The following is a 25,284-nucleotide window of genomic DNA, read 5'->3' on the forward strand; positions in this document are numbered from 1 at the left end:
CCTATCTATATCACAGTTTAAGAGCATGTGTTAGGTCTGCTTTGCTTGTTCTGCTGAGACGTTATTTCTTCTGTTGCGTGAGGTGATATTGTTCATTTTGTCAGAGGAGTGAGACAGGTCAGCAGGTTGAGAAGGATGTAGTGAATAGTGCACATTACTCAGGCCCGGCGCCACGAGGGGGCAAAAGGGGGCATTGCCCCCTCAGATCTGATTTGTGCCCCCTCAGTTTCATTTTTGTATTTATGGTTACAAATGAAATGTTTAACCTTTTGAGCGGTACAGTCCCATATATGGGATTTTTTTTATTTCAGTGCCCCTGAGAGTACGGTCCCACATATGGGATTTAGAATGTTCGGTTACGTGACATAACGGCCAGATTCAAACTGTGCTTTCGCGCGTTGGTTGGCGCTGAGCCAGAGTCGGACGCGCTCAGCGCTGTCATATATCACAACTATGCAGTGTTTTCAACCTCACAATTTTTATTTTAGGTTTCAGACAATTAAATACACATTAAGCACTAGTAAAACAATACATTTGGAGTTTGTAAAATACACACTGATGTCTGTGGAAGCAGCAATAACAATCTATTCAAATATAATTTGCCGACGTGTGCTATTCATCATATCAGACAAACACAGTGGAAGTAACTATAAAGTAGTTTACTCTATTCTTCTATTCCACTTTCTTGCATGTATTTCGGGAGAAATTGATGACTCACAGGATTCTCAGAACGCGGCGCAAAGAAACAGCCATCTCACGTTATAGATCAAGATCAAGATTATTTATAAAGGTTTTTAAATGACCAAACACACTCACATACACATTTTTTTTATCAGATAGTTGATGACATGATAAGCAAGTTTGTGAGTATTTTGAATCAAAAAGGGAAAAGGAAATAAAAGCGATATATCCGCGGTGTGTCACGTGACAAATATGACGCGTTGCCATGGAAACATTAAGGGGGAACGTTCTAAATTCTAAAATAACAGTCGCCTTGAAAAAACTCAGAGTCAGTTAGAATATTAAAATTAAGCGTGAAAGGGTTAACATATGCATAATAAATGAAGCTGGCTTATCTTTTTTTACTAAGCAAGTTATTGTGTATTGTTCATTGATGGTATAAAGTTAAGCCCCCTTAACAATTTCACATGCCCCCTCAGTCATTTCATTCTGCAGCCGGGCCTGACATTACTCTTATTTGGACACTTCGAATCACAAGGCTATTTCAGGATGGTTTTCGCAGATCTGACAATTTCATTAAGTGTGCGAATTCTAAAAAGACTTTTCATTGGAATTTCTGCCAGTAATTTTACTGGCACAGTCTGTTGAGCTTCATCTCGTGCAAAATAAAAATAGATAAAGGGTAGGCCTATACCGTATCTTCATTATGACAAAACACTAAAGTTTTCTGCGATGTGTAAATCTATAATATAATTACAATAATGTGTTTTATGTTTATGTGTTTTATTGATTAGTCCAGTCATTTTAAGCCAAAATGGGGGTCAACCTTGAACAAATTGCAACAGAAGCAAACTGATTGTGTATCCTCAATATGTCCTGGAGTCTCACGGACCCAGCCCCAAACCCCATCTCTGCAATAATAATTAATAAAGGCTGGCTTCCTACTTATTCCTGCCTCTAATGTTCATGGGTAGCCTAAATGGGTTCCATTCAGACCTTAACATTAAGTATTTTACTGTTATGTGTCAACAAGATTCAACAAGACATTTTCTCCTGGCTGTACCCAGTGTTTAGGCCTGTTGTGGTATTTATGCAAATTAGCACATACGTAATTAGATTATGCACCGTTTGTCTGTGTTAACAAACAATTTCAAAACACTTGTAATACATTTTTTGTTTGTCTTGATGTAAGTAATCAACTCAGTAATTTTTATGGTGATATCTAAAGGTTAATTTTTTTTTACCCTATTCACGTAAGAAAAAGAATGAATAGGCGTTTGAATAGGCAATATTTGGGTCTTTTTCGAAACTTTCCCCTAATGGGATTCTTCGGGGCTTTCCCCTTACTCAGGACATATTGAGGATACAAAATCAGTTGAGTTTGCTTCTGTTGCAATTTGTTCAACCTTTTTTCATAAAATGACTGTACTAGATTGTTTATAATTATTCTAAATTAAATGTGACTTGCTTTAATGGATGACTTTTGTTTATTGTTTTGTGTTGTCTTTACAATAAACTCTCCTTCCGCTCTCTCATTGGACAACCCACCCATCAATCAAAATATTGTAATTCATGTCGGCGTTAGTGATGATGGAGCGCGTGCTCTGCTCGCTCAGGTAGACGATAACAAACAAACCAGGAAGTGTTTACGGGAACGTATTCCGTGCCGTTTTTACGTTTTTTTAACATGTCAAAAGAAGTCCGATATTGCGATAGGTGCTCGTACATCTTTCTCAAGTTCTCGTTAATCGTATATGCAACAATTTTCTGGGTGAGTTTGATTGTTTTTCTCTCTCCTATGTTATAGAGCGGTGTGATAAATTCATGAGACTAGTCAGCAAATGCGCACAAGAGCGGTTTAAAAAGTCGGAAAGAGCAGAGAGAAAGAAAATAATATAGTTGAATATCAGAAATCTGCTAGAAGTAACATTTATGTTCATATATTTTTAATTATGTTATGACGCCCATTAACCTGTTCCAGTGCTATTGACCCCACCCTCCTTCCTACTAGGTTTTACTGAATTACCGATCTCTTTAGTAGAGTAGGCTAACTTGCTGTTAAAAACATCAAATGTTTTTTTTTACGAAGTTGCATGTGTTTATCAATTGATTTATTAATAAATATATATATGTATGTATGTATGCAACGTCATCGCTGTAGAAAATACTAAGCGGAAATATTAAGGTAGGCTAATGACTAATTAAAGTATAGGATACGCTTTAAATAAGACCTTTCTTGTTAAACTGTTCATCTAGGCACAAAACCATAAGTGAATAGCATTAGATAGAAACTGAAACAGACAAATTTTAGTGGTTGGTGGTTATCTTGCTCCTGTTATTGATTGCATTATGACGATCAGATGACCAACATTTTTGTGTACTGTGCAGTCATGCTGTGAAAGCTGTGAACTAAAAGAAATAATAAAAAATCGTTGTGACCATGGAGTCAAATGCCATTAAAGACATCATTCAGATTTCATATTATTTTGCACATAATCACTCAGCTCATGTGCAACATAAATTTTGAGTTATTTAAGAATTTACCACTTGAGGACTCTTTCCCACCTGTATGAGCAGTATCCTTTTTGTTGTCATTAGTATGAAGAATGCTTGCTATCCGTGGACCTTTATTTTTACGGTCAAACCTGTTTTGAACCCAGGATTACAGTATAATACAGAAAATTCAAGAGTCAGAGCGCAGATTTGTTCACCATAAGACTGAATAGTAGGATCAATTCTCTGGGTATGCTTTATAGGATTACAATATCTAACTAAAAGCTTTTATTAGCCTATATTACAATATAAAATTATTATGGATAAAAGTCTGTTGTGAGACCTTTCCTTAATGTGTGTGACTGTGTGTGATTTCCTGGATTACCTTGTTCTTTAAAGCAGTTAAAAGATAAAAATAGATTGAATGTGTCCTGAATGCTTGATCCTTTAATATATTGTCTATCTATACATATAACCACACAAATGCCAATTGTACTGTATTTTAAAGGTGCTCTAAGTGATGCAACGCGTTTTTTAGGCCAAAACATTTTTTGTCACATACAGCAAACATCTCCTCACTATCCGCTAGCTGCCTGTCCCCTGAACACACTGTAAAAAAACGCGGTCTCTCTAGACACCACAGGCTCCACAAATGGCAACAAAAACAAACTGGGCTCACCCGCACCACGAAACATAATAAACAGAGTTCCAGCCAATAACCGACAAGAAGTAGGCCTATTGGAGGGTAGGGTTTGGGTGGTTAGTGCGCGTGCATGTGAAGGGGGTGTGGAGGAGAGAGAACAGAGAAGCATGTTTGAATTATGGCGACAGCCGCGACACACGACCAAAGAGACGATGTTCCGATGAACAAATTGCAAAGAAAAGGGACAAGGATAAGGAACGCGCGAAGTCCTGAATTTACATCGGAAAAACCTTCAAAAGGTGGCGAGAACTCCGCCGGCAGAAGGGATTCCAATCCGACACAGTTGCTCTATTTTTGCAGAACAGGAAAATCCGTTTTTCTTTCTAAACTGATGTTCATGTTCGCCAAACCAACACAAGGATGTGATTAGCTAGATCTATGCAGTCAGCGTTAACTTTGTGAATACAACATATATGTTTCTAGCAGCTAGTGATCAATCTCTATTGTAAATGAACAAGCAAATTCACAGTAGGGCGACAATTTATGTGAATGATTGTTTTCACCCACTGTTTGTTATGAATTTGAATGTTCAAATAGGCTATTAACAACTTTGACTAAATTTGTTTACGCCGCCGCCGTTGTTTATGCTCACTGGGAAACGCGAAGCTAATGTTATCTTGCTATTATTGCGTCCTTGTATGGGAGCTATAGTTATAACCTCAGGTGGCGAGACGATTTTAAGATAATGTTTCTCTTTTTCTGCTTTCTGTTCTGCAATATATAAAAGCATTTATCTAACTTGGTGACATTACACATTGAATGAAGTATCAGTAAAACTTAACTTTGTTTGTAGTGACTATTTTGACTTTCCTTTATGTCGGAAGGGAGGGGAGGAGGGAGGAAACGGGATGAGGAGGAGGGAGGGTCTAGCTAGCTTCCGTTTTGTTTGACAGCAATTCAAATGTCAACAAGAAGTAACGTCTCCCGGGATCGCTTAGAGCACCTTTAAAAGCCATTAGTGAATATTCTAATCTAGTGCTTTTAATGCAAAACATTATCAAGCTTTATCAAGCAAACGTCATCAAGTCAGTCTTTCTGTATTTTAGTTCTCAATTTATCTAATACCTCTTATTTACTGTTGTCAAACTGTGACTTGGCCTACTAAAAGATAAACTAGAGAGTCATTTGGGTTTACATAAGCCCTGGAATTTGGCGTTTTAAATTTGAAAACAGTTCAGACTCAGTTCAGTTGTTACGATACAATGTTTGTTCCTATTGTTCAGTTTAATTGCTCTTAAATGTTTCTATTCTGCACATTTGATGTTCTTTATTTATTTTTTATCTTTTTTTGCATCATATTATTTTGTCATCCATTTGTGTCATGTTTTCATAAACTCATATAACAATCTTTTATATACATTTCACATTTGTGACATTAATGTGACATTTATGCTTTGATAATACCCTTTAATTTGCAAGTAATGCTTTTCATTATTATTCAAGTTTGAGCCACTCTCATGGCGTATGCACTATGACATTCTGCTATCTTTTTTTTCATCTGTTATTGGTATTTAAAATAGATTATTGTGTGAAAGGGGTTTGAAATGCTATGGGCTGCACCATTGTGCGTCTCTCATAGCTTTCTGTCAAGAGCAGGACTGCACATATTGAACCTATCACACTGACAGCATAAACAATGGGCCCCACAGGACGCTATTTCAGACCATTATGCCACCAGCCAAAGCTCTTGGTGGCCCATTGGCAGCAGTATTACAGTACTGGCTGACCTAGCGCACACTTTGTGCTGCTCTCATCAGGGCTTTCACAAGAGACCTGGTGGATGTGCTTCACACAAGACTGCAAGGGTAAATTATTATGTGTGGATGGCTATTCTGCTCACAAAGGCAAGGGCGTACATTTGTTCTTACCATCTCTGTTGATGTACACTCATGTCTCTGTCTTTTATTTTTGTGCGTACAACTTACTTGACTTGAAGAGGTTGAAGGTGCTAACTTTACTGATTGGCTCAGTGGTATTTTTGGATGTTTAGAAATGGTTTTGAATTGCATATATTTCCAGATGTAAGTGCTCCTGCGGACCCACTGTCCTGGCGAGTTTAGAGTACATTTACACAACAACAATGTAGGACACGACAGCAACTAAAAAGGGAAAAGTTTTTCCTTTGCATTTTTTTGTTGTTGTTGTTGTTGTTGTTGTTGTTGTTGTTGCATACAGACAACGCACAAAAACTATTAAAAACACTGTATTATTCATGCCAGGTCAGTAGTTGGCGATGTCACTTTGTAAAGAAACACTACACGCATATAGACCAAACACGTAATACCCATGCGCATGACATCACCGTTTTCACATATTCACGTTTTTGTAGTTTACATGGTGACGATAACGGTATCGTTATCAAAAACTTGTACTTTAAAACTCGTTTTCAAAAGTTTGCATTTTCAGGCCAAAACGCATACATTTTTCTATTTTTAGATGAAAACGGTGTTGTGTAAACGGCCCCTTTGTTTCAACCCTAGTCAAACACACCTGAAGCAGCTCATCAAGCGGTTCAGGATCACTTGAAAACAAATAGGCTGGTGTGCTGAAGTAGGTTGGAAATAAACTTTGCAGGACAGTTTGTCCCCATGAGAAAGGTTGAAGACCTCTAGACATTTTGTAAGTTGCTATCAGGATGATCTTTGTTTTCATATACCTTCAAGTGATAAAAATGTTTAAACAATGCAGTTTGGATTAACGGTAGCCTACATGAAAATAAATGAATTATAATGACCAGATAGAACCGGCTTCTGTTGAAATGAGGTGGGGGTGGTCTCGGACCTTAATGCTTTCAGTCCTTTTAAAGTCAGCCAAAGGTCATAACTGGTTGACACTTTCCAGCCAATTTCCTGGGTGGCTTTTGAAACCTTATGACATACCTAAACATTGGCATTTTTTGTTTCAGTTTCTCTTCAAGTCTATCAGTATCTCCCACTAAGATTTAGTCACTGACATAAACATATTTCTAAGCATCAGTGGCATGATAACGTTAGTTTCATACTTTCTCTAACTGTGGTTTTTAACATTAGTCAATATTTTCTTGTGCAGATTTTGAAAACGCACGTTAGGATAAAGTAAAAAAATTATAACAGTTAACCAGGCTACTCTGACTTCTTAACAGTAGCGGTCTTTTGAAATGCAGAGAGTGCTTTGTGTCTTCATTGTTCAAATTCATGTTCCATCTATTGTTCACACATCCGGGTTAATGGCGTATTGAAAACAATCAACCTTTGACTATCTCCAAGCAACTTTTTTTTTATTTTATTTTTATCAAGTCACGTCAAAGTCTCATTAACTTACACTTTGTGATCAGTATGTTTTTTTTTTGTTTTTTGTTTTTTATAAATAATTGAATACTTTTATTCAGGATGTACAGTTGTAATCGAAATTATTCAACCCTCATTGGAAATCAGGCTTATTGGCAAAATTTACAGACCTTAAGCATTATGTTATCAGAGGTGGCTGTGTCCAAGTAATGTATTTCAGAAATGTACATATACAAATCACGCAGTTAGCTAACATTGTATAATTTAAGGCAGAAACAGTAAGCTCATTGAAGTAATTATTACTAGTTGTGGACATAATGATTACAGTATATGAAAAAATTTAGCATTAGTGCATGTTGATTCAGAGTTGATTCAGAGTCATCTCTTCACAGGTGTCTTCAAATCAGTATATTAAAATGATTTATAAAGGATTGTGTGACACTGAAGAAGACCAAAAAATTCTGAAAACTGATGAGAATTCAGCTTCGTCATCACTGGAATAAATTACTTTTGTAGAATATATTAAAAGAGAAAACAGTTTCTAAAACTCTAATGATCGTAATAATATTTCACAAAAAGTTTTTGATCATATAAATGATCAAAATACAGCTTTGGAGCGCATATAAGATACTAAGTTAACGTTTTTATATTGCTTCAACAATAGCCATCTTCTCTTTTCAGTTCGTTTCTCTTTTCTCTGCAAACTAATGATGATGGCAGACATGGAGGTGGAGCTTTAATTTAACCAAACTGAGTGGTCTGTTACTAAAAACCGGATTACTCGCAGATCATTTTGTCTTTCAAGTTCATTTCAATTGGACGAGAATAAAAATGGTCCAAGTGGGTGATGTTTACTCTAAGTAGTCCATTCATTTTCACCAGTTTGACCTGTTTACACCCCCTCGCATTCCCCATACAATATAGCCTAGCTGCCTCCCTCTGAAATTTGATCCTTTGTACTGTTGAACAGTTCAGTATCATTTTAGAACAATTAGTGATTTACACACTATTTATAATATAATATTAGTCAATGACAATGATTTTTGCCCTTAGTACATACCGATTATGCCTCTATTTAAGGAAGAAGATTACTACTACTTACTTATCCATACAGACTACATCTTGGTGTGGTGTTGAATGAGAAGGGAGGTTCAGGGACAGAAGGAATGCATTAGCACAACAAATTTGTTGTATAGCCCATATGCACACAGACATGTTCACACACACACACACACACACACACACACACACACACACACACACACACACACACACACACACAAAATGAGTTAACAGGCATGAAGTGGTTTTGCTGCAATTTACCAGCATTGTAATGGTTATTATTTGATTATGCCATTAAGCCATATCACTGGAGCTCGGTGGTTTTTCATGGAAGCACAGGAGTAGCAATATTCAATTTGAAATGTAATATGCAAAATGACAATGCAATATGTAAAATGGCAATGCATTTCTGTAATTTACATTTTCCATTACATTTGTGCAACGTTGGTGCAAAATGAAAAATCAATTATATAATTGATATTTGCCATTTCATACACTAGTTTTAATACGTAAATTGAATGCATATTTTAATGCTTTATAAGTTGCAAAATGAAAATGTATTACAGAAATGATTAGATATTTGAACATGTTCAAGCAAAATGATAATTTAAATGTTATTTTTCCTAATTGCATTTACACTCACAGTTAAGACACTTGCGATTGCATCTTCATTAAAGGAACACGCCTACTTTTTGGGACTTTAGCTTATTCACCGTATCCCCCAGAGTTAGATAAGTCCATACATACCCTTTTCATCTCCGTGCGTGCCGTAACTGTCTGACGCACCCACTGCTAGCCTAGCTTAGCACAAAGACTGGAGGTAAATGGCTCCAGCTAGCTTACTGCTCCCAATAAGTGACAAAATAACGCCAACATTTTCCTATTTACATGTTGTGATTTGTATAGTCACAGCGTGTACAAATAACAAGGTCACATGAGACACAGCCATCTTCTAACCGTATACATACTGAGAACTATATTCTCATTAGGCAAAGCACTGCTACTGCGGAGTGATTTACTCCAACTCTGAGCGAACTCTGCTCCTCACCACGGGGCTTCTCAGGTGCTGCGAGCAAATCACTCCGCCCAAGTAGCAGTGCTTTTGCCTTCTGAGAATATAGTTCCCAGTATGCATACGGTTAGAAGATGGCCCAATGCATGTGGAGCAGGTCGGGGGCTGGTGACGCCATCACCTGTAATTAAATGTCTAATATCTAAAAAATCGAAGCAGCACAAACAAAACTTTTACTGGCAAGTTTTGCAACTTATAAAGCATTAAAATACGTATTCAATTTACATATTAAAACTAGTGTATGAAATGGCAAATGTAAATTATATAATTGAATTTTCATTTTGCACCAAACGTTGCACAAATGTAATGGAAAATGTACATTTAAATACAGAAATGCTTTGCCATTTTACATAATGTATTGTTATTTTGCATATTACATTTAAAATTGATTATTGCTACCCATATGCTTCCATAGTTTTTTCTCTGGGTTACAGAAGTGCATTTGCTGTTCTATGTCACTTTTGTACAGCTTCAACTATCATCTGCTTCTCCTACATCTACTTTCTACTTCTCTTTAGTCTGACACAGAAATGCAGTTTTGGGTTAACACCACATGCTAAGTCAACTACGGCTCAGATCAGTAGAGTATGATAATCATTTAGAATATTTCCAAATGGAAATCACACTCTGCGCATCAGGGGAGCCATTAAGATTCAAGGTCAGAATACATTATCTCAGGAGCTCGCAATTTCAAATAGCTCTACTTTGCTCTTGTTTTAACCGTAATACATTTAAATATGAAAACTAAAATACTCCTAGGTTCAATAATGACCATCCTTGTTAGATTTTTTTTGAGGCCCTGACTCTTTTATGTTGCTTTTGACCCATCTTCCTTTTAAAGCTGGTAACATAACTAAAATAGTGTTGATTATCCCACCTGTAATCTTATTTTGCTTTAAATCCAAATGGTCTGATCTGATTTGTGTGATTTGTTTCAGTTGATAGGTGGCTTTATTTTGGCCATCGGCATCTATGCGGAGGTGGAGAGGCAACGGTACAAAACACTGGAAGGAGTGTTCCTGGCTCCCGCCATTATCCTCATTGTGCTCGGTGTGGTCATGTTCATCGTTTCCTTCATCGGGGTTCTGGCGTCTCTCAGAGACAACTTGTGTCTTCTCAAAGTGGTGAGTTTTAATTTTTCCATTAGACACTTGCATAATTAGTGTCCTACATCACAATCGCTGTACTTCAGCATATCGCTTATGTTAACCATATTGATTTTCTGAACAAAACACTTCATATGCTTCTTTATAATAATGCTTTTTGAACTGAGCAAACAGAAAAATTATATTATAAGCTTAAAGGGATAGTTTACCCAAAAAGGAAAATCCAGTCATTATTTACTCACCCTCATGACATTCCAAATCTTTATGACACAAAAGAACATGTTTTGTTTTTGTCTGTACAGTGAAAGTCAATATCCAGTGTTGTCATTTATGGATGGATGGACAAAAACATTTTTCAAAATATGTTTTGCATTCCACAGAAGAAAGAAAGGTTGTAAAGGGGCACACAATAGCAAGGAAACAAACTTATGGGAATTGAATCATGTTTTGAGCTATTTGTATTCACTGGTCCTTTTGCCTTATGAAAATGTGCTGTACATGCATGGATGGACTCACTGCCCAAGTAGGGCAGAAATTGAGATGTTCGACTGTTGTTTCATTTGATTCCGAGTAATGTGTGGTTTCTCTTTCACTTTTTACTCTTGCCTTGCAGTTTCTTTACATGCTGGCTTTCTGTCTCATTTTGGAGCTCGTCGGTGGGATTGTTGCTCTGTTCTTTAGGACCCAGGTACAAACCTTTTTATCACAGATTTTGTTTCTTATTTGTTTGTTGTATTATGTTCTTGACAAATGTGTAAAATTCCTGTAGTAAGATCTTATTAATGTCACCACCCCTTCTGGATACTCTTACTAATTCTATACCAAAGTGTATAAATTATGTTTAAAAACATTGAAATGAACAGCAATGAGGTTCTATTGGTCAATCAAACATATATTACTTCTATGTTCTGCCATGCGCGTTTTCAAATAACGCTGCGTTTTACCTATGTATGCTAAACCACACGGGCATTTGATCATATAAATTACGTTTTTGGTGTTACATGAATTGATTCCCTTAATTTTTAACTGTTTCCCAGAATGTGGATGGCTAAAAGTGTGACATTTATTTGTAAAATTACATTGTGCACATTGTCCACATCTATGATTACCACCAGAGACTGAAAAGGGATTGCTTGGACGATCACACGCTTGGTCGGCTCTCACCACCATATGCCGTATATTAGGAGCTCGTTTATGTACAAATCGTGGAGGATCTTTACAAAAATGACTAATTGTGGAATCTGAACTTAAAATATGCCAGTGTTTACACACTATATGTGCAAACTCCTTACTCAACGCTGAATATTGAATAATGCAAGATAACCTATTATCAGTAGACTTAGAGCGGGTTTTAGCAAGGCATTCTTGCTGATCAATATTTTCAAAACGCGCTGCAACCTCTCCAATCCAATAATCTGCATACCCCCTCTCATGAAACCTTTGGCATAAATCTTTACTTTGTGTTTCATACATTTCATTAGATGTGCAAATCCTACAAATTATTTTAAACTGACTAATTGGAAGAGTTTTCTTTAAACGAGTAGTATGAAAACTCTGACCATGTAATATTGTATTTCTTAGTGGGCTTTCTATATAAATCTGTCACTAATTTATCATTATCTTTAATGATGAGTAGGTCAAGAAATCTGACTTGACACTCATCATAATCAATGGTGAATTTAAGATGTTCGCTACTACGATTAAGAAATTGTTGGAACTCACGTAATTCACTTTCCGAGCCACACCATATAAGGAAAATATCATCGATGTACCGACGCCATATATGTATATTAGGTAAAAAAGGATTAGCACCAGGGTTCAATACACATTCATGTTCAAAATGACCAACATATAAATTTGCATAATTAGGGGCCATTGTACTTCCCATAGCGGTTCCATTAATCTGTAAAAAACAGTAATTTCTATACATAAAAAAGTTTTTGGAATGTGCGCACTATTTCTTTTTTGAAAACAACAAGGGCTTGAGATTGTACATATGAAATATTATAAAATGTTTTTGCAAAAACAACAAAACTGTTATAACACTGACCTTTCTTTTTCCAATAGACAGTGGACCTTCTCAACAAAAACATTCGTAAAGGCATGGTGAATTACTATGATGACCTTGATTTCAAAAACATCATGGATTTTGTTCAGAATAAGGTAAGAGATTTATATTTGGTATGCTGACTTTTGAAGATCTTTGAATTTGGTCTGTCGACATTCATCCTATGAAACAATGTCAGTCCAGACCTCTCTGCATTCGTAAATGCTTATACTCCTGATACTCATTTGTTGCAAAAAATACAAAATAAACCTAGGGTTCCAAAAACCAAAAAGCTAGTAAACCTAGGGTTCTATGAAATCCATTTTATTTATTTCGCATTTTTTGTTTTTGTTTTATTTTTTTCTGATTCTAATTAATTGTTAACTGGTTTTAATTAATATTTCTAATTAATGAATTAAAATTTTTTTTCTAAAATATGATTTATCATAAGGCATAGCCTTAAAATTATAACAATAATAGGGCCATATGAAATCTGTGTTGTTGTTTTGACCGAATTCCATTGTATTTTTGTCCTAAATTCTGTTTACATTTTTCTGGATTTTATGTTTTTTGATTTAATACAAATTTAAAATTTAATTAAAATTTATCATAAAACCTAACAATTTAATCAATCTTTTAAAAATGTAAATATTTAGACTTTGTAGGAGGAGGCAATTCAAAGAGCTCTACTTGTAATTTGCAAGTACATCTACAAAACATTCAATGCATAGGCATTTTATGGCAACACAGTCAAAGCCCAAAGCCCAGTGGCTCTATGATGCATTCAAGTGCTCGAGGATGTCTTCTAGTCCTTCAAATACACAACCTCACACGGAGGTGTTTAATAGGAGTAATTACTGAGCTGTTTTAGCAGTGCTCAATTATGTACAAATATATTACAGCAATTTCATTTTATTTTGACTTGATTAGGAATAAATAAAATAAAGCTGCTGCTCTAAAACCAGTCAGTTCCGGGTAATCATTCCACTCAGTGTGATGGTCGAAGGGAAAAGGTTTAGCTCTGGTTTGGTACATTGTAAAGATAAAGGGATTATTTTCTGTTTAAACCACCTTCAGTCCTTTTCACAAATGTGGTTTGCATGATTTTTGTTTTTCATCCTTCATTTTTATATTATTTTAATTTGTTTTTGTTAGTTTTTTTTCATTTTTTTTTGTGCAAAGGCTGCTGTCAAACTGTATGGCAAAATCAACATGACACAGCAGGTATTGATCTTGACTTCACAGAATATTTATCTTGAGTGAGATTCCAAATCATAGAGGGAAAATATGTTTAGTCTGATAGGCAGTAAAAACAGCACAAGGGAGCAAGTCTACATCGAAATATCAATTCTCTAGATTAGAGAGAGAAAGAAACCAGTCATTTTGCAACCCCTCAGTACTTCACAATCTTTGGCTAAAATAAGCAGTGAAAAGTAAGTTTTGTTATTTCTTGAGCTTAAGTTGTCTCTGTGGTAGTTTCTACATTATTCACAAGTTATAAACTGCACGAAAAAGCTATTACTGTACCATTTAATAAGGTCACATAAAAAATGATGTAAGACGAAACATTCAATAAATTCACCAAATCATATTTTCATCACAACAGTAATATAAAATATAAGAACAGTGAATTAAAATAATAGATATTTTATATAAATTCACATGGCTGTATTTTGTATATTTTTGATCAATTAAAGGCAGCTTAGTTGAATAATATCTCTTATCAAACTTACTTACTTACTTGAAGTAATCCTTTTCTATATGACTTTATCATTCTCACATCATTCTGGAGGAATTTTGTTGCCCAGGTCCTGTGGCTGCAAAACAAGCCCAAATCATCACCTCTTCACCACTGTTCTTGACAGTTGGTATGAGGTGTTTGTGCTAATATGCTGTGTTTGGTTTTCGCCAAACATGGCACTGTGCATTATGGCAAGACATCTCCACTTTGATCTCATCGGTCCAAAGGACATTGTTCTAGAAGTCTTGAGGTTTGTTCAGATATAACTTTGCAAACCTAAGCCGTGCTAACTTGTTCTTTTTAGAGAGAAGCTTTCTCCTGGCAACCCTTCCGAACATGCCATAATTGTCCTGTATTTTTCTAATTGAACTGCCATGAACTTTAACATTTAACATGTCAACTGAGGCCTGTAGAGTCTGAGGTGAGTCTTGGGTGTTTTGCGATTTCTCTGAGCAGTGCATGGTCTGACCTTGGGGTGAATTTGCTGGGATGTTCACTCCTGGGAAGATTGGCAACTCTCTGAATGTTTTCCACTTCTGTACACATTCTGTAGAATGATGGACTTCAAATTCTTGGCCATATAATGGGCGTATAACCCTTCCTAGATAGATGGGTAGAAACAATTGCTCCTCTAAGATCATTGCTGATGTCTTTCCTCCTTGGCATTGTGTTAACACACACCTGAATGCTCCAGACCAGCAAACTGCCAAAACACCTGACCATGAGGTAACAACAAATGCTAATCTGTGCAGCTTAAGTGTTGTCTGTATTAGACGACATTGGAGTGCGTTCCATTGGAGTGTGAGGAGCAGTGAACACTGCACAGGATCCTGTGAATCGGAAGACAGTCAGTGTTTTCTGTCAGGCTGATGTGGAGAGTGGCTTCATTCCCTGAGGGGTCCTGGTCATTCCTCATTTATTTGTTTTTATTACTGACATCCCACGCTGCATTAATTTCTGTTTGCCTTCTGCAATTGGATATCATCACACAATTATGCTCTTTGCTGATTGTCATATAATTCTTGTACGTCAGTGAAGATGTTTCTTTTGAGGGAATCCACCAATTTCTTTAGTAATTTCCTCAAATGTTATTCACTGCCTTTTAAATGAGCTAATGTGCTAGAATATGAATTGTGCTATTCAGTGAGGGAAGACGGGAGCCTAATATTTATTCATGCTTGTCCCCTGAAAGCTTTAGGCTCAATCAATTAATACAAAGCAGCTCAGATTATTCATTCACCTCTCTTGTTTCATGCCCTGTCAACCTAGGTGCAATTTAGCAGATGACATGCTTGCAAATTCAATCATTTGCACAAATGTTGTTTTTTAAAATGCAATGTACAAATATTCTGGTAGGCTTGTATGAATGGTTGAAAACAACCATGCAGCTTTACCAAAAATAATAGACTTCCTTTGAAGCTATGCTGATATTTCCATTGGTAAGTGGTTTTACTGCTTTGACTCTTGTTTTTTCCAGTTCAAATGTTGTGGGGGAAAGGAGTACATGGACTGGCAGGTGAACATGTATCATAATTGCTCTGCTCCTGGTCCGCTAGCGTGTGGAGTGCCATACACCTGCTGTATTAACAAGGTTTGTCTACGAATATCTTTTCATTCCTCTTGCAGTGTGAACCAATACACAGATCAAGTCCAGTTTGTCATAAAGCAGTTTCCACTTCAAAAGTTCAAAAGTTTGTCATTTTAAATTGTTACAAAAGATTTCAATTTCAAGTAAAAACTGTTCTTTTGAGCTTTCTATTCATCAAAGGATTCTGGAAAAAAAAAATATCATGGTTTTCACAAAAATACTGTTTACGTAATTGTTTTAAACATTGATATTAATAAGACATTTTTCTTAAGCACCAAATCAGCATATTAGAATGATTTCTGAAGGATCATGTGAGACTGAAGACTAGAGTAATGTCAGCTTTTTATATATAATCCTGGGGTAAACAAAATCCTACAGTATATTATGTGGTGTTTTATGTGAACTCATAAATTGAATTCCATTTTTTAATTTAGACCAGCCCTGGTTCAAACCAAAAGCAATTCTTTTTTGAAAGCAAGTCTTATACTGTTTGCTTACCTGAAAGGAGACATAAAAGGCAAATATGAAACACACAAAAGAAAAAATTGTCACTTTGTGTGCTTCAGCATTCCTCAGCTAGTCCCATTTGAGCTTTGCTCAATTTTACAGGTTCAAAAATAAAGCCACTACATCCAGTGAATTAGGAAGGAACTTTGTCAATGTCATATTTCTGAAATGTAGAATATGATGTGTTTTCTGCTCAGGGTTTCCAGTTTCCATAACAGCCAGTTGCTTTGCTTTACATTTGTTCATTTATGGAAACGTTGAGCCTCGCAATGATCCTGCGTTATCTGGGTCATTCCTGGTTTGTGTACCTTTTGAAATCTGTAACTGCTAAAAGTGAATTTTCTTGTTTTGTAATTTAAGAAGTATTTCTATAAAAGGGTCCCAGACTTTCGAAAATATGCTCTGATGAAGCACTGATTGAAAGCTTGATTATTTACACAATGGCAATAACATGTACAAACTGTCTAACAGGATGGAAATAAAGAGCTAGAGTTAACCATAGTTCATTGAGGGATTGAGAGTCCGCTTACACGAGTGTCAATTTAGGGTGGAATGTTTGTGCTGCTGCTGTTGTGCCAAAAATGATGTCATTTCCTGATGGAAGGGGCCTGACTTTTGTTAGTTAAAGTGATAGTTCACATAATAATGTTGATAATTATGTCATAATTTACACACCCTCATGTTGTTCCAAACCTGTATGAGTTTCTTTCTTCTGTGAAACATAAAAGAAGATAATTTGATGATTTGTGGTTTCCAAACACCATTAGATTCCATTCACTTTCATTCTATAGGAAAAATATATATTTTTTTGTAGAATATTTCTTATAAAGTGCATTATGTGACTTATGATGGGGACATGAAAATGTACTGCATAGCAGGAATGACGCATCTGCAAGATTTTTAGTCAGGAAGATATTGTTACGCCATGTTACGATAAAAATGGCAGCTATATTTGTTAGTTTGTATCTTGCACATTTATTTTCTTGTCAAACACTGTCACCTGTCAAACATAAGCCAGAATGTTAGTAACATGTCAATGCAGCTTGATATTAGATTCACCTGAATATTGAAAGATGTCATTTTTGAAGTTGCATAGGACAGTTGAAAAATAGGTCCTTTGAGTTGCAACACTAAAACAGGTCTTGCAGTCAAAAGGACATTAATTTTTCATTAGGGAACAAGCACAGAGTTTGTTTGCCAACATCCAGCTGTGTGAAGATTACCTATGGACAAGCATTACCTCATCATTACCTCGGTCTAAGACATACACTAAAATGCTTTCAATATGTGAAGATTACATCAGAAGGTTTTGTCTGAAATTGAATATCAGAATCTAATGTGGTGATATTGCCTTTAATACCAATTAAGTGATCTTTAATCCCACTTTATTAAGACTGATGTAGATCTGTTTGTTCTTTGCTTCTAACCGTATTATTCCAATATAAGAATAGCTTATACAACTTAACCAGCTCAAAAAATAGTAGGACCAATTTGGCTGATGTATTTTCCAATTACAAAAATCCCAGTGCATTTACAAATATATACAGAACAAACAATGCAGTTTTTTTTTTTTGTATGAATAATGATATCAGAGAATTAACAACATTTGTTATAATAATATTTAATTCTCTATATTTTTGCTAAGTGATTTAAGTTTATTATCTTAAGGCATGGTTCCTATGAAATCTTTATCACATCAGGCCCTTCCGGCTGAATTTCTTCAAGGTGCCTTAGTTGCAATTGTGTGCTTATCTTAAATACACTTTTGTTTCAAAATGAAACAAGATATTGAAAACTTATTTGCCTTTTTTTGTGAACCTCATATTAATAAAACCCATCTATTGTTTAAAGGAATGTTTAGCTTAATTTAACCCTATATCCCTGCTTTTTACATTCCCTTAAATTTGTTGCTCCAATGATGCATTAAATTATCAAATTCAATCCACTTATCAGTTTATCTTTTTGGGTTGTTACCAGATGTTCTTGTCGTTTTAAATGTAAGTTTGTCCTGTCATCAGCTTATTCTGTGGTGTTATCAGGCAAACAGGCTACATTGATGCAGTCTGGAAAACCTATATAAAGGAACCTTTTCCATTTTAATGAGGTCATGTTGCACTGATTTAAAGAGTTGATTTAAATGGATAGTTCACCCAAAAATGAAAATTCTGTCATCATTTACTCACCCTCATGTCTTTCCAAACCCATAAGACTTTTGTTTATCTTCAAAACACAAATGAAGATGTTTAAATGAAATCTGAGATATGTATGTCCCTCCACTGAAAGTCTATGCAGCCAAAACGTTGACTCTTTACAAAGTTCATAAGGAGTTTGTAAAAGAAACCGATATTAATCAAGTGGTTTAATCCACATCTTCTGAAGAGACTCGATCGCTTTATACGATGAACATGGGTTGAAAGTTATGGAGGAACTAAAATCTCTCAGATTACAGTAAAAATATCTGCATTGGTATTTCAAAGATGAACCAAAGTTTTACAGATTTAGCATGACATTAGGGTGAATAATTAATGACCGAATGTTCAATCTTGGGTGAACCATCCATTTAATTGTAATCAGAATGTGTACAGTTACTCACAGAATGATTTCAGCTTCATTTATAAAGCTTAATATTCTTAGCATTTTTCTCCATATGTTTTGCTGTTTGCCAGATCTATTTGCAATCTTAGTTTTTAAGAGAGATGCAGGACATGTTTTACTACTTCTATGAAAATGGTAAGACTGCATTTGCTTGTGTTTTACAGCCTTTTGAAGTTGTTAATACGATGTGTGGATACAAGACCCTGAATAAAGAGGTATGTTCCCTGATCAACTCTATTTCTATGTCTGATGATGTTTTGGTTAGATCTGCTTTTGCGAACGAAAAAGAAAGTTAGAGTAGGTTATAAGTGCATTCTGATATTTGAAAAGTTCTCTGTGTCGATCCACCTGGTATGAATACAGTCATTTGGAGGGGTCAAAGGTCTGATCGGTAATCAGATCATCTGGGAAGAGCAATGAGAACCATCTCTGAATTTTAACAGGCTGTGAGAATATGCGGCATGCACAGATGAATGATGATCTGCCTTATAACAGCATCCAATTATCCCTCAATACATTACATTCACATCTCTCAACACACCAATTACTTCGCTCTATTGGTTGTTAAATGATAGAAACTTAGTTGTGAAGAGATGCGAAGAGGGCTGTTTTTTTTTTACTCTTAGAATTTGAATAGTGAAAAGATGACTTTTGAATATGACATCTGTTTCTCTGGCCTGACCTTTGCCCACAGAGGCTAGAAAATATAGAGGTCATCCATATCCGCGGTTGCACTGATGCAGTCTTTATTTGGTTCATGGACAACTATAAAGCCATGGCTGGTCTTCTTCTGGGCATCCTACTACCTCAGGTAAGAGAAGAAGGTTCAGATTGCCTGTCAGTTTTTATTACAAATTATGCACTTTTATTAAAACATACATGCTCTTATCCCTTGCAAGCTTGCCAAGAACAAAAATGGCATTTTTCTTTGGTTGTAAGAACCTTTCAAAGTGTTTGAAGAGTTCGAGATTAAAGTTGTGGCAGCAATCATTGCCGTTTTAAATGTTTTATTCTCAAGTGTGTTGGGGTTGTGTGGGGAATATTGTTTTTTTAAACTCATTAAATCTTTCTGGAAATAAATGTCATCCTGCTCTCTTTCTCTGCTGAATGATGAGGAAAAACTAATTGGACAGCCTACAACAACAAACATGTTTCAAACTCAGTAAGAAGGTTATGTCCTTTTCAAAAACGACAGTGCTTATTGTCAACCTACTGTAGTGTAGGCCATAATTTTAGCATTTCTGGCAAACCATTCTTCATTTTCAGTGTATTAATGTCCCATCCTATTGTGTTTTATATATTCAAATAGAACTATTCATGTTTATTAGTTATTACAGCACAACCTTGCTTCCAGAGCTCCTCTTCATCCAACAGTCATTCTAAGCCTGTAATCATGGCCGACAAATATCATACTTTCATCTGGTCAGTTCTTCTCAGATTCAAATAGGATATTAGAGATAACGGTGACAAGAGCATACACATCTACTGTGATTTTATTTAATTAATTGGCTTAAACTATGACGATAACGAGTCATTGAGTAGTAGGACATTAGATTTAATTGTGTAAATGTGCTATATTTAAAGGTGTAATACATGTTAATATTTTTTTTAATAATTAGTAGTAGTAGTAGTTAAATTAAAAGCAAAATTATTCATTAAAGCTCAAAAAGTTGAATTTTGGCAACCTTAATATTTATATATTTACTTTGATAAAACTTGCCGTTGCAAAAAGTGCCAATAGTTTTTCTCTTCAAAAGGCCAAGAATTTGGCTTTATGGAGATATTTCATCTCGTCTTTATTCATCATTATCTGTGCCAACTCATTAGTTCAGTGTAATTAAATCGCCTCTTTACATAATATCCCCCCGTAAAGTGTTTTCCGCACTGATGAAGAGGTGGCTGCCTGGTTGAGAGAGACGTGGTTTAAATGAATTTAAACTTTTCTCAAAAGAGTACCATGAATAGACAGGTTTTAGCAAATTAGCAGTCTGGAAATCCTTCTCACTTTCAAAAGCACCCTCTAATGTGCAGCTGTTACTGTGTGTCCCCCCATTTTAACCAGTTTTAAAGAGGTGCCTTGATGCACGGAAAAACACCAGTCGCAGATGTGGATTATCATAATCACATACATTTTGAGTCCATTATGTTGCCATTATAATAATACTGCAACTTTGATAACCCACCAACACAGAGAAAAACACATGGACACAAACAGTAATCTCAGTCTTTACTCTTATAAGGACTCTTAGAGGTGCTGAGAACAGGGCTAAGTTTCTATCAGGTCAGACAGTCCCTATCTGTAGTTTTACAGGAAATGATACCAGAAGATATAGTGTTATATGTGATAAGCACAGGTATTGTTCAGAAAGACTTTTAGCAGAATTTTTTTTTTTAAGCAGTGACATTCATATTGGATTATAATGTTTCCATTTGAACATTCTTCAGTCTTATGCTTGTGTGCTTGTGAGCAAGAATGTGTATGTGTATTGGAGGAGGCGGCTGGACTTTTTTTTTTAATGAGAAAAGTGTTGAAACCGAGAAGCTTTTATAATCAGTTACATCGTTCTTTTCCATAAATGGTGATTCACGGTTGATTAAACTCTGTGAACCACCCCAGTTGTTTATTACAAGATTTAGATTACTGCACAAATAGTGTAGCTGCAGCATGAAGTGCGCAGATTAACACAGTGCTGTGAAAAAGATACGATAAAAGGCATTTCACCAATGTCAATGAATAAAAGGCGATATAACTGATCAAATTACACTTGCAATGTAGATTTTGTTATGTTTTGTACAGCTTCAATGAACAGAAAGGCCCATTCTGTGTGTGGAAAAAGTTACATCTCTGTTTATCGCTGCACGCTCAGAAAAAAAGGTATCCTTTCAAAAGGTACTAATATGTTCCTTATTATCCACCTTAAATAAGGTGGATATAAGAGTAAATAAGGTACAAAAGTGTACTGTTTGAAAGAAGCTTTTGTTCTATCATAAGCGTTGAAGTACGTTACCATTATACCAAGACTAAAAGAGCCACTTGACACCTCAAAGAACCTCAGGATCCCATTTGCAGTCAGTTGATGACAGTTAATGAGTGTTCATCAGACAACCATTAGAAACAGGCTGCACAAATTGTACAAAATGGTCATCTGTTGAGGAAGGGCCAATCAAAGTCCAGATCTGCTGTGGGAGATTTTTTATTTATTTATGTTGAACAAAATATTGCTCTCTTTTTTTGTTGTTAGTTTTTTGGAGTGCTCTTTACCTGGCTTTATATCACCCGTGTGGAAGATGCCATCGAGGAGTACGGTCACTATATGGATAATCTGCTAAAGGACAAAACCCTGGGGACCAAGAGCCAAAGCAAGCTGGCCAAATGCTGCAGATGTATGCCTTTGATGGACTGAGTGACAACTCCTAACAGAAAGCCTTATGTCGGATACTACATAAAGGATTTATGCAGGTACTGTCACCTGCTGTGGATGAATATAACGGTTTGTAGCTCTCTGCTGCACACAACTGTGCTGTGACTGTTGTAATATCAGCCAAAGATACACTGATGCAAGCAAGTCATTTTCGTACTGTCGATATTGTTTTCACAGTTACTCTCAGGATTTATTATTTAACATGTCAGCTGAAAATGGGTAGTTTATGTGTCGAAATTAACTGATGCTTGGACTGACCTTCCGTCTCAGGTTCTTTCTACTAAATCACACCTGAATCCTGAACCGAAGATGCTATATATTTTAATCAGGTTGACTGAGTCAGAATGAGTCCGAATTTTACAGTTTAGCTCTGTTTGACAAGGAATCTGTCATCTGATTTGACAATTGGCACCCTGTCAGTCTCAGGTTTTTTCCTGTGCTAACAGTGCGTTTCACATAAGACAACTTCTATAAAAACTACATTCGTCATAAGATTGCTGTTTTTTTTGTACACTGAGATGAGATGTTTGTAGATGAGTAACAGTATGAGTTTCCACACTAAAATCTTTGTAAATCCAATGCCTTGGTTGCCACCATATTCACATCATTCCAAATTGGGCCTTTACCCGAAACAGCATTTATTCCTCTTAATCTATAAAGATACTAATTATGAGCTGATTATTTAGTAATCTACTTATCTTGGAGTTTTAATGAATATGTGTTGCCTTTTCATAATATTGTTTTTCTTTTTTAAGTTCAGCATATTTCTGTCAGAGCTGCAGGTAAACATCTTTGGGTATATCTTTTAAAGTTTGTTTTGTGCTAAAGGGTTGTAGCTTTTATATTCTCCTCTATTTTGTCTCTTTATTTGTATAAACATTTAAAATCCAATTAAACTGTATATTTTGCCCTGTTTTTATGATAAATACATAATATAGTTGTTTTAAATGGCATTAGATGGTATATTTAAAGCTTCTACAGTTTTATGTAAATTGCACTAAATTATACATTAGTTTCAGTGTCATTATTTAAAGAAAAATCATTGCAAACAGGTTGAAGGGGATATTAAGACTTAACATGACTTAGGTCTTAACATCTTTTCTTTTCTTTTTTTTCTTTTTAATCTTTTTTGGGCTTTACTGATGTCTTTTGTGTGATTTGTCTGTCTATGTATTGACTTGACTATTAAAGTTGGAGTTTTGCCCTGAACACAGTGAGTGTCCTGCTGAATGAATGAATAAATGATGTTTACAGCGCTGTGTTCTGCTGCTTCAGTGGATGTTCTTATCTGTTCTCTGTCATGCTGGTTTGACTTTGCAAGGGGACTGTGTCACTCTGAATTTTGCACTTTAAATAGTGCAAGTATGGATAGTGGAATGGAATAGGGATTATTGAGAAATATCATTTGATTAAAAAAAAAATCTTAAAAAATATATATTTTTTATCTTTCACATTTTTACAACTATACTAAAGTGCCTTTACTTGCTAAAAACTATCAAACAGACGACTGAAGGTAAGATTGTGTACAAGAGGTTTTTTCGGCAAAATTTGGATCATGTTGATATTTTAGACGCCTTCAAAATATGTGTATCAAGCAGGCTTTATGTGAAAAGGCAGTTCAGTTGCTTACTCATACATATGATTCAGAGTCTTTTTATATTTTGTAGAATGTGTATGATAAAATGTTGGATGGCTCCCATTCATATTGTAATTTAGATCACAGTTTATACTGTATAATTTACTTAAAGGGATAGTTCACCCAAAAAATGAAAATTCGCCCATGATTTACTCACCCTCAAGTCATCCTAGGTGTATATGACATTTTTCTTTCAGATATTTTCTTTCTAATACAATCGAAGTTATATAAAATTCACATTCATTATGTGGTTTAAGGTCATGACAGATTAAGCAAAGAACTTATTTAGATTTTTTTTTGTCTTAAGTCAGTGGAGAGCTGCATTCTCTGCGAGATGTTTTTCTCAACACTAACCGCCGAAATGAATCAAATACACGACAAGGATTAGGGTTTTTTTTTTTTTTACCAACAAAAGTTCCCAAAAGTCAAAAGTGGGCAAAAGTCCCTTTCTTTCTTTCTTTCTTTCTTTCTTTCTTTCTTTCTTTCTTTCTTTCTTTCTTTCTTTCTTTCTTTCTTTCTTTCTTTCTTTCTTTCTTTCTTTCTTTCTTTCTTTCTTTCTTTCTTTCTTTCTTTCTTTCTTTCTTTCTTTCTTTCTTTCTTTCTTTCTTTCTTTCTTTCTTTCTTTCTTTCTTTCTTTCTTTCTTTCTTTCTTTCTTTCTTTCTTTCTTTCTTTCTTTCTTTCTTTCTTTCTTTCTTTCTTTCTTTCTTTCTTTCTTTCTTTCTTTCTTTCTTTCTTTCTTTCTTTCTTTCTTTCTTTCTTTCTTTCTTTCTTTCTTTTAAATTTATAAACTTGTTGAACAATAACAGAAAGCCAGTAAAAATCCCCCTCTCTTTCTCTCCAGCACACTTTCTCTCTTTTTTTCCCTCTCACTTTTTTTAATTTATCAAGGCCTACATGTTCTCGAGACGGTTCACAAGTAGGCCTATGTAACAGCAATAACTAAAGATAAAATGAACAAAAATTAAATTAAAATGAAAGGACATCACAAACATATGTTAAATTCATTCGACAGAGACACAGGTGATCTTTGCGCTTTTTGATTTTTTAAAAAACTTTAAGCTTCAAAGCTCTCTCCTTCAGACTCACTTTAGCACAGTTTTCTGAACGGTAATTACAGCGGCAGATTCGACAAATTCGCGGGAAAGAGCAGCGATGGTTACGACTTCAGTAAAAAATTTATGGTAGCCTATTACAATGGTGAAATTACAAACATGGAATACACATTCTGAGAGATGAAATGAATAACTAGGAATTTTATGTTTTGACCTCGTAATCAGTGCTTGAAGTGGGAAAAAAGGTGCCGGTGTAGCACTGCTCGTAATGTTAAATCAAAATGTCATAACTGGACCTTCCTGTGAAAATGC

General features: G+C 35.4%; 1 protein-coding gene across 1 annotated transcript; it reads left to right on the plus strand.

Annotated features, from left to right (window-relative positions):
- The first annotated feature begins 2,248 nt into the window (after positions 1–2,248).
- On the plus strand, positions 2,249–23,561 carry tspan15 (tetraspanin 15). The gene is made up of 8 exons (XM_081350454.1): positions 2,249–2,452; positions 10,216–10,401; positions 10,997–11,071; positions 12,451–12,546; positions 15,649–15,762; positions 19,026–19,076; positions 19,556–19,672; positions 22,104–23,561. The coding sequence occupies exons 1-8, from the start codon at positions 2,369–2,371 to the stop codon at positions 22,263–22,265; spliced, it is 885 nt and encodes a 294-aa protein (XP_081206580.1). The 5' UTR covers positions 2,249–2,368; the 3' UTR covers positions 22,266–23,561.
- The last annotated feature ends 1,723 nt before the right edge of the window (positions 23,562–25,284 follow it).

This window comes from Scardinius erythrophthalmus, assembly GCF_964197995.2.
Source record: "Scardinius erythrophthalmus genome assembly, chromosome: 21".
Lineage (NCBI taxonomy): Eukaryota > Metazoa > Chordata > Actinopteri > Cypriniformes > Leuciscidae > Scardinius > Scardinius erythrophthalmus.